The 10,928-nt window shown below is 42.7% G+C and overlaps 1 protein-coding gene across 2 annotated transcripts in view; it reads left to right on the forward strand.

Annotated features, from left to right (window-relative positions):
- ldlrad3 (low density lipoprotein receptor class A domain containing 3) overlaps nucleotides 1-9,328 on the forward strand; it is a 60,159-nt gene extending 50,831 nt beyond the window's left edge. For both annotated transcript variants that reach the window (XM_052122469.1, XM_052122470.1), the window contains 2 exons: nucleotides 4,456-4,843; nucleotides 9,140-9,328. In XM_052122469.1, the coding sequence (XP_051978429.1) occupies nucleotides 4,456-4,843; nucleotides 9,140-9,326 (575 nt within the window). In that variant the 3' untranslated portion in view covers nucleotides 9,327-9,328. The remainder of the gene's footprint in view (nucleotides 1-4,455; nucleotides 4,844-9,139) is intronic.
- Nucleotides 9,329-10,928: the final 1,600 nt, after the last annotated feature.

The raw sequence follows: 10,928 nt of genomic DNA on the forward strand, positions 1-10,928 counted from the left end.
TGACGTTCCAGGTAAGGCTTTTAATGGCCACAGCAATGTTTAATCAATTTTATAAATTTTCTCAATTCTTCTATGCGCCAACACTAGACTGACGTGTGTCACTCTCTCAGCTCTGTGACTGCTGCCTTTTTATGCCGCTCTCCCCATGCTTACTGAAATTAGACACCGGTGTTAGACATAATTTAGCTCAGGTGTAAGCGTCCTTACCGCTTTTCTCTCCCGGACGGGCGCTTGACCACGCCCCCGCTGCCACACCGTGTTTCGTTAAAGCCTATTTATTTTTGTTACAAGCCTGAGTAAAGTTCATTTGTTTCAATGTACCGGTAGGCACCTGCGGCTTATAGACAGGTGCGGCTTATTTATGTTCAAAATAATATTTTATTTAAAAATCAGTGGGTGCGGCTTATATTCAGGTGCGCTCAATAGTCCGGAAATTACGGTATCCAAAAGGCACTTTTGTAAAACGCCTGGGTGTACCCTTAGAAAAACATGTGTAAAATATTCATTTTTTATGGTATTGTTATAACATTTGAACTTGGACTAGGTAAGGCTTCATGCTGTGATCCCATTGTGTTCTCAAGCTAATAGCTACAAGTTATAGTCATCTGCAGGCATCTGTATGCAAAAAAAAAATTTCAGGCGGAAAAACAAACTTCTATTTCATTGTGTTCAAACTTTTTGGGGAAAAAACTTCAGAGTGTCCCCTTTCAAATGTGACCAAAACCATGCATGTACTCCAAACGGTTCAAGAACAGCTTTAAATTTACTTTGGGTATGCCTTGATTAGGCATTTTAGGCTAATTTTACAGGATTGGGAAGAGGTTAATTAGCCTGATAAGGGACCGGGTGTGTATAATCATGTCCTTTGATAAATGAAATAATCCAGCAAACATGGTAAATGCATACTCTGAATAAATCCCACAATGACCAACATATATAGTACTCAAACAGATGCACAGGTAGATGTCTAAACCTGCTGGGCATTGCTGCCTGCCACATCTCCACTAGTGCCTTCAGTCATCCAGCTACAAGGTCATCAGCAGGTAGCCACCTGTCATGGATGTTTTGCCCCATTAATCTTGGATCATCTCCTGGTGGTGAGGCAATGGTCAGAGACTTCTCCCTGCCACCCCCACATCTGGACACCAGATCCTTTCAGTTGCCTCTTGTTCTTGCTTTCCTATCAAGACATTCCTCCTTTCCCATTGAGCAACCAGATGGTACCATACAAAATGTAAGGTTCTCCAGAGGTAGATTGAGAACCAGCTCTTTGTTAAAGCAGAGAAGTGTCAGTTCTGCGCATGGTCTGTTCTGTTCCTGGGTTTTATAGTTTCCACTGAGGGGATTCACATAAATCCTGGCAAGATGAGGGCTGTATCCAGTTGGCCAACCCCTGATTTCTGGTTTCTGGGGTTCGCCAACTTTTTACTGACATTTTATGAAAAACTTCAGTTAAGTTTCTGCACCTCTAACGGATCTCACCTCTACCAAGTCTATTTATTAGACTTAAAAAGCAGTTTATCTCAGCATCAATTAAAAATTTTACTTGACCCGGCTTTGTGGTTCATGGTGGAGTTTGTGGTTTGGACAAACCACAAAAACCAAGTGTATATCCAGTCAGCCAAACACCTCAATTCTCGGCAGTTCCAATGGGCACCCTTCTTTTGGTGGTTCAACCTTTCCATCTCCTATCGTCCCTACTCCAGAAATGTCAAACCCGATGCTCTCTTGGTTGTTCATGGGCCTGAGTGCTCGGCTCCCCCCGATGCCATCGTCCCTCCCGAGAGGTTGTTGTCGGCCGTCTCTTGGGGGGGTCGAGTCTCAAGTCTTGAGAGCACTTAGGATGGTGATCGCTCTGAGGGGATGTCCGGAGGGTCTGCTATTTGTTCCTAAGTCTGTCTGGGGCTCTTGTCCTCCAGTAGGGTCACACAGCTAAGAACGCTTGCCACCCTCGGATCAGGCGCACACTAGCGCTGGTGCCGACTAGGGCAAGGGATGTTCGCCTGTTCGTGGTGGGCTGCTCTTTCTGTGCTATAAATAAAAAAGTCTGGCCTCCTCCAGTCCCTTCCTATCCCCTCCTGCCTATGGTCCCACAGCACCCTTGAGTTTGTCACCACCACCCCCCTCCCTCCCTGGGTAATACCGTGTTGCTAACGGTGGTGGACAGTTTCTCCAAGGCTGTCCACTTTATTCCTAAACTTCTAAAAGAGTTGGCTGCCACTGCTGTAGATCTTGTCTTCCGTACCCATGGCCTCCTGGTTGACGTGGTTTCTGAGAGAGGTCCTCAGTTTGTCTCTCACTCCTGGAAGGAGTTCTGGTGGCAGCTTGGGGTTTCTATGAGCTTGTCTTGGGGATACCATCCCCAGACTAATGGCCAGACTGAGTAGATGCTCTGCTATCTCGCCACCCAGAATCCTGCCTCCTGGTGCCAACACCTCTTCTCGGTGGCGTGCGCTCATAATTCCTTACCGGTGTCATTTACGGGGCTGTTGCCATTCCAGTCATGTTTGGGTTATGTCCTTCTCAGGAGCTGGATTCTGCCATTCCCTCTGCTTCCTTGTTCATCAGACGCTGCCATTGGATGTGGGTTTATGCCCATATGCACTTCTGCAGATGAGGGAAAAATGCCCTAAACTGCACCATTCGGCTCCTCCTACCTATATCTCTGAGCTGAAGGTATGGTTGTCTACTTAGGAACTTCCCCTTACGGTATCAGCCGGCAAATTCTACCCCTTCCTTTCCTTGGGTAGAGTCCATCCTGTCTTCCACATTTTCCTTGTTAAACCCTTTGTCCTCTTCCATCTCCCCTCCCCCTCTCCCTTGACAGGGATCCTGCTTACATGGTCTGTCGATTGCTGGACATCAGGCAGAGTGACTGTGGATTCCAGGATCTGGTGGACTGGAATGGCTAGGTCCGGAGAAGTGTTGGGTCGTGGGCTCGGGACATCCTGGATCCATCCCTTATTGACTATTTCCACTGTCGTCACAGGTCGGCCATGCAGAGAGCATCAGGAGGCGCTCCTGGAGGGAAGTTTACTGTCAGAAGTTCTGGCTGATTCATCAATGAGTCTGCTTTTGTCTGCATGTCTCATGTTTTCCCTTGCGAATCCCTTGTGTTTGCTTTCTATTGACACCTGATCTCTTTGCTCACCGATCTTGCAGGTTTCCTGGTTGAGACGTCGGGCTCATTATCCTGATTTGTTTTACCTGTTCCTCATTTCCCTCTTCCTATTTCAACCCCTCGTGTTTGCTGTCTTTTCTCAGATTGTCTTGTGTATTTTAGCAAGCAGTCCAACCCCGCATTCTTGCCTGTTTGATTCCTGTTTTTGGTGCCTTTCCGAGACAAACCTCCTCTCCAGCTAGATCCACACCATTTCCCACTACATTTCTCTTCTTTTCTCTTTCTCCCTCCAGCCCTATAGCACCAGGTCTGTTGTGGCAGATCCTTTGCTCACCTCCCGCCATAAATAAAAAAACATTTATACATTTTTTTGTCCAGATCTACAGTATTAAGATATAAAAAAATACATTAGACATGCAAATCAGACAAACCATTACTTGAATACACCTCTACTATGATGAACGCTTTAAATGTCAGTTCATTTTGATATGTTTTTCTGTGGTTAAAAAATTTTGAAGTGGTGTGACCGTATATAGATGGCAAAAAAATTAAATAAATACAATAAAAGTGTCATTAACAACTGAAATTCTTGAAAAAAAAAAAACAATTGCCATAGGTAGTTTGGAAACAATCTTTATTAATTAAAGTTAAAAAACCTGGCAAAATAAAAACACAAAATTATTTAGTGGGGAAATTTACATATAAAGAGCAGGAGTTGACAAGACATTTGGCTGCCTGAAAATTAGGCTGAGAGGAATAGAAGTACAGTCTTGTTCTAAAGATCGGTTGATTGGACTTTAATAACTCCTGAAAACATGAGTTAAAAACATTGTAATTTGACATGATTTTGAACATTTGGTAGTACAATCTATTGAACAGACTATTTCAATCTATTTTCCAATGTGAAAAATCAATGCTGTCTACCTGACTAAAGAATTAAATCTTCATATCACAAAATATATTGTGTTGTGGTGTTTATTTAACATTTGTTTAAATTAACAAATTTAACTAAATTAAAATTTTGGTTTATAGCTGAAGCGGTTTAAATTGGATCAATCATCCAAATAGACATGAAATTTAAACAGGTTTGTGTTATATTATTTTTATATTTACCATATGTTTGTCATTTTAAATGTTTGTAAAAAAGTGTACACAAAAACAAATCAACTGATTAACCAAGTAACGTGTTCGTCGATATCAGTTTTAGAAATTTACCTTCAGGTTACAGTATGTTTGTGTGTTGTATTATATGTGGCCTGTGAATGTTTAGTTGCATTTACTAAAATGTTGTTGATACAAATATTTGATCATCTTTGTCTCTTTTTCTCTCAAAGAATCCCCAGGACAGGACTTTGTGACACTGGACTATCGACTGCGCTATTACCCCAGTATCACTTATGCAGTTATTGGCAGTGCCATCATCTTTGTCTTGGTGGTGGCATTGATGGCCCTTGTTCTGCACCATCAGAGAAAGCGAAGTGTCTTGTTGCCTCAAGGTGTCCACAGAGGTGCCTGTCACCAGCCACTCCTGCTGTCTCGGTTTGTGATAGTGGACAGAGGACATGTCCATCCAGCAGGCCGTGGCCTTTCCATAACCCAGTGTTCATCTCAGTCAGAGCCATTCAGTTCGGTTCATAGGCTTCAGTTGCTGTCTCACTCACAATATCCTACTGCAGCGATAAACCTGCCACCATCATACTCGCAAGCTGTACGGGATGTTGGGTATGTCTACGAACACTGCAGATTAAATTAATTGAAAATATTTACTAATACTAAGACATTATATACAATACTTTTAACATGTAAACTAGGGCTGTCCATTTAACACATTTATTTAGTACAATGTATTATATAAAACACTTGTTTAAAAAATATTTCAATTAATCATGCCTCTTTACACTTACATAAATTCTGTAATAAAACTACATATTTTTCTACTATCGGAGCAATTCAAGCTTGAAGTACAATTACAAGTCATATCAGCTGGGGCGGTCAGCGAGCCTCAACAAACCTCACAAGCAGTGCAGCCACAGAATGAGAGCCAGTGTCATGAACAATTGAGTCCTCCAGGGGACACACAGAACGTGCTCTTGACAGCTGGACGAAGCACAACTTAACAGAGGGATTGTGAGATACAATTTTCAAAGATTCAACTACTTTTAACTTAAACTGCATTTATGACACACAAAAAAAGTAAGATGCTCCAAAAGCATCTTGCCTGACACATATGTACATAGATGACAATTACAAATAGCACAGACGGAACACCTCTCGGGGGAACCATCACCTTATCGTGGTGGAGAGGTTTGTGTGCCCTTATGAACCTGAGGGCTGAGTTTTTTGGAGCCAGGTGCTCCTGGTAGGGTCTCCCAAGTCAAAGTGGTCTCAGGTGAGGGGCCAGACTAAGAATGGTTCACAAAGACTCCATGGAAAAAAGGCAAGAGGAGGAGTTACCCTGCCCGTAGGAAGCCCAGAGCCCCCTGTCTGGAGCCATGGCCAGATGGAGGGCTCATCGGCGAGCGCCTGGTGGCCAGGCTTGTCAAGGAGCCCGGCCGGGCACAGCCCGAAGAAGCAATGTGACACCCCCCCTCTACATCCCTTGGGACCACCACCCATTGGAGAAACCGCAAGATTCGGGTGCGCTGCCATATGGGTGGCAGTGAAGGCCGTGGGTCTCGATAGACCAGACCCGGGCAGCAAAGGCTATCTCTAGGGACGTGGGGGACTGGTGAGGGAGGTGGAGCGCTACCAGTTGGATCTGGTGGGGCTTACTTCGACGCACAGTCTTGGCTCTGGATCCGTACTCCTGGATAGGAGATGGACTCTATTTTTCTATGGATTTTCCCAGGGTGTGAGGCGACGGGCGGGTGTGGGGATACTCACGAGTCCCCGGCTGAGGGCCGCTTCGTTGGAGTTTACCCCGGTGGATGAGAGGGTCGCCTCCCTATGGGTTGTGGGGGGAAACTCTGACTGTTGTCTGTGCATATGCACAGAACAGCAGTTCAGAGTATTCGGCCTTCTTGGAGACCCTGAATGGAGTCCTGAATAGGGCCGCAGTAGGGGACTCCATAGTGATGCTGGGTGACTTCAACGCGCACGTGGGAAATGACAGGGATACCTGGAAAGGCGTGATTGGGAGGAACAGACTCTCCATTCTGAACCCAAATGGATGTTTGTTATTAGACTTCTGTGCTAGTCATGGATTATCTATAACAAACACCATGTTCGAACATAAGGATGCTCATAAGTGTACTAGGCCGAAGGTCGATTATCGATTTTGTAATCATGTCTTTGGATCTGAGGCCATATGTTTTTAGATCACCATCTGGTGGCGAGTTGGGTCTTATCTTTGAGAAAAGGCCAACGAGAATTGGTGAACTGAATTAGCATGCCCCTCCCCCAGACATATGGGTATAAAAGGAGGGAAGCGTGCGTCTTTTCAGACAGATTTTATCTTCGGAGCCGAGCGGTTGCATTTCATCGAGCTGAGTAAAACCCACTGCTGGTCCACTCACCTCTATGTAAATACGGCACATTTCAGCTGCTTTTCTGTTCTTCTGCATGCCAGTACAGACTATGCCCCTGAGCGCTTCAACAGCCCTCTAAAAGAGTAAACACATTAACATTGAACGTCTTTTTAAAAGACATGTCTTTTTTAAGATGTGTTCTGTTTTTGTGTCATTCCTGGATGCGATCCTTGCCTCTCTGCTTCTGACGGCCAAGAGTTCTCCCTCTCGTGTCTGGCCAGAGATCACACAGTGGCAGCGTTTGTGGATGGCTCATGTTCTCACTGCGAGACCATAACCATGGCAACGTTGCGGTCGCGGCTCTCCTTCTTCCAGGGGAAAGCCACTCTAGCCGCCGGGTAAATCCCTGCGGACCACCCGTTCCCTAGTATGCTCATTTGCCCCCATCCGGTTCCGAGATGAGACCAGCTCGCCTTACGGCCAGTCTGATGTCTCTTTTGGAGCACCCGAGCTGGATGACAGTTTCGCCGAAAGCATCTTGGTGGACTGAGTTAGCGCCTTCGGATGTGCCGGCCCAGTCTGAGGCTGGCATAGCTGTCTGCTATGCTTACCCGGGCCGTCGTGAGTGTCGGGCTGGAATGGAACCCTCCGTCCTCCCCTCAGCCCTCGCGGCTAGAAGATTGGACAGGCGATGGCCACCCTTGTGGTCCAGGAACGGCATCTGTGGCTGAATCTGGTCGGGTTGCGGGACCCTGACAAGGCTTGCTTTCTCAACGCCCCCATCTCCCAGATCACCGGCACTGTGCATCTAACACTCTATAGAGAGAAAACATAGAGAGAGAAAAGGCCACGGCTGGCACGGCCTGCTCCCATGCTAGTTATGTCGCTTCCTTCCCTCAGGGATGTGGGGAACTATATGATGTCTTTTGTGCTGTTGGGGAAGGTTATGTGCAGTTTGATGCACCTGCTATTTTCTAATGCAGCAGCTTGCTTGCACCTGCATCAGCAGTCCACGTAACACGGTTCAGTATTGTGGCTTTTTTAGATAGGGACCCCTATCGACACAACGTCGAGTGAGTGACAGAAGGGGAACGAGACGTTGTGTACCTCTTGCCACAACACTGTACTAAGCCGCTGAAAAGGCTGGGACCTTACTCTCGGCTCCTTGGCTCAAAACTTGTCTGAACAGACATACACTTCCCTCATTTTATATATGTCTGGGGGAGGGGCATGCAAATTCTGTTCGCCAATACTCATTGGCCTTTTCTCAAAGATAAAAGGTGACCGAGGCTCTCAAGAGAGACCCCTAGTGTCACTACATCGACACAACATCTCATTCCCTCCATCAGGGAATGGAGGTTACGACAGTAACCGAGACATTCTGTTTAACTATGTGAATGCAATTATTCAAACTATTTTATTTTTAAGATACTAAGTCAAGTTGGTAAGCAAAAATGGGTCAGAGGTGAGACTTCTCTCTAGAAACACAGGCATCAAGTTCCTCTGACTTAGTCACATGATTCTCAAAACTACAAACAATCCCTGCAATAACATCATCAGGCAGAATATGACATTTCTCTCAAGGTTGGGACACAGGCCTTATTCAGCTGGAACAAACATGACAACAGAACAATACATTCAAACATAAAGGAGCAAAGATATGCAAAAATATACTTTTAGTGATGATTGCTAAGAATGTATTTGTGTCAGTAATTAATAACCCAAAACTTAAACATAATAAAACTCTTACTTAAACTGAATAAATGCAGTTAATTAAAAATTATTAGATTACCTTTTGATTAAAACAATTGTTTGTGAATTTATTCAACTCATCAATAAGCTGAAGAGACATGGATAAACTAGCCCCTTCGCTGGATTACTGTTGACTGCAGACTTGTTTTTAATAACTTGGGAATAAAACAAACAAAATGTTTATTTCTATAGCAACTCTTGCTATTCTTACTCAACTGCCACAATCATGCAATATTTGTGAATCTGAATATCTGAATTATTATTGTTATATTTGTAATTATTTGAATGATTATGTATATTTATATTGAATTATCTTTATTTGGGGGCCTTTCTCAGATAATATATTGATATATGCGATTAATTGTGATTAATTTGATGTACTAATCGGCATGTCATGTAATTAATTAGCTAGAAAATGTTATCGATAGACAGCCTTAGTTTTAAACTTGTCCCAGATCACCTACATGTCTATTCCATGTGTGCTTTCATCTGGAAGTCTTTTTTAGTGTGTGTTTGCACATCTGCTGTATGTGTAAGACATTTAGTCTTGGATGTCAAAAGGGTATTAAGCCAATATACTTAAGTTGTTTTTGATTTAGGATGCATGTAAATCTGCTCTTTTTATGATATTGATCAGTCATTTTACACAAAAATGTAAATGCAATGCTTATACACAGACATCTTTTAGATGTTCTCCCCATTGATTTCACCAGTTTGCTGTTAACTTGCTTTGTGCTGTTATCATAATCATATATTTCATGTTATGAAGCCCATCAAATCCATCCATTATTTTTTGCAGCCGACCCCCATGGTTTGATCTCCCACCTCCTCCTTACCCTCCAGAAGCTGAAGCTCTGTCTGAGAGGGAACTGCCTATGATTGACTATGAGGATCCAGAATCAGCCACCTCAAGGGTTATACCTCCACAGACCAGGATCAATGCTGACTCCAGTTCTGCAGTGGAGTCTCAGCAGCCTTCATTTTAAAAACAGAGGACATAGACATGTGCATGTGCTATATACAGGGAAGTGCCCTGCAGAGTGCTCAGAAACAAAGAAGTTTTACCACAGGACTCATCAAGCATGTGTTGGACATGTTTGTGGTGCCGTCTAGTGGCCTGTTCACTGCATTACTGTTAAAGAATCATAACCAGGGCCTTTGGGAGATTCAGAGATGCATCTATGGAAATCAGCTTGCAATGTTATAAAGCAGGAAGATGTCAGTCGTGGACAAGATTTATTGTTCACTGTAAGAGTAGCCACAGTGTAGTGACTGCCAAAAACCATAAAGGAATGTTCCGGGTTCAATACAAGTTAAGCTCAATTGACAGCATTTGTGGCATAATGTCGATTACCACAAAAATATCAAAATCGAGGTTATAGCGAGCCACTTACAATGGAGGTGAATGGGGCTAATTTTTTAAGGATTTAAACAGAGAAATGTAAAGCTTATAATTTTATAAAAGCACTTGCATTCATTTTTCTGTCAAAACTCATGTATTATTTGAGCAGTTAAGTTGTTGAAATTGTCATTTTTACTGACAGTTTAGGGTGTGTTGACATTATATCGTCATGGTAACGAAGCTGTAAACTTAGCTATAACTTTACATTTAAAAGGTTAGTAGGTGATTTTATCACACTAGAATCATGTTTACACACACAGTTTTGAGTATTTTAATGTTAAAAAGTGTCCCCATTCACTTTTATTGTAAGTGCCTCACTGTAAACATCAATTTATTTATTTATTTTTAAGAAAATGAGAAACGAGTCGAAATTACTTTTGTGCTAATCAACATTATGCCACAAATGCTGTTGATTGAACATGTATTGAACCCGGAACATTCTTTTAATATAGAGTCAAGAAAAGCACTCTATAATTATGTACTAGCTCTAGTACTAAAAACAGTTCACTTAAATACACTTTGTTCTATTCTAAGTAGTTAATTGTGTACAAAGGGTGCTGTTTAATATAAGCACATGTTAAAGAAGAAGCAATTAACAAAAATGTATATTGAGTATTATTCATGCAAAGCTCCAGATCCACCATAATTCTACTGCTAAAGCAAGTAGCATTTCACCCATTAACTTTTTCATCAATCTTGATAGTACTTCTCTTTACTACAAACATGCCTGTAGTAAATACTAATTAAAATAATTCAATGGCACATCTATTTTAGGGGGGCGAAGTGATATGTATTGTATATTGCATCAGTGCTGTACTTCATAATAACAAAATCAGTTGCAGGAAAAAAATATATATAATTCTAGGTTTTATCATACATTTCTGCATAAATTGGCCAGAAAAATTCACAGCAGACAATCACAGTTAGCTTGAAATATTTTGTTGATTTACCCAACATGGGTTGTTTTCTGTTTAGCCTCAATCAATGGACAAATGGCCTTGCGTTGTCCTGCAAAATGTCCTGACATACTTGAGAATTAATTTTTCCATCAATGATAGCAAGCTGAAGATGATGCCAGCAAAGCAGCTCCAATCCATGATCGCCCCTCCACCAGACTGATTTCACTGAAAAATTGGCTACAGGAGGTTTTGTCTGCTAAAATCGGTTAATGCTTTCCAAGTTCTAA

Source organism: Xyrauchen texanus, chromosome 49 (genome assembly GCF_025860055.1).
Source record: "Xyrauchen texanus isolate HMW12.3.18 chromosome 49, RBS_HiC_50CHRs, whole genome shotgun sequence".
Lineage (NCBI taxonomy): Eukaryota > Metazoa > Chordata > Actinopteri > Cypriniformes > Catostomidae > Xyrauchen > Xyrauchen texanus.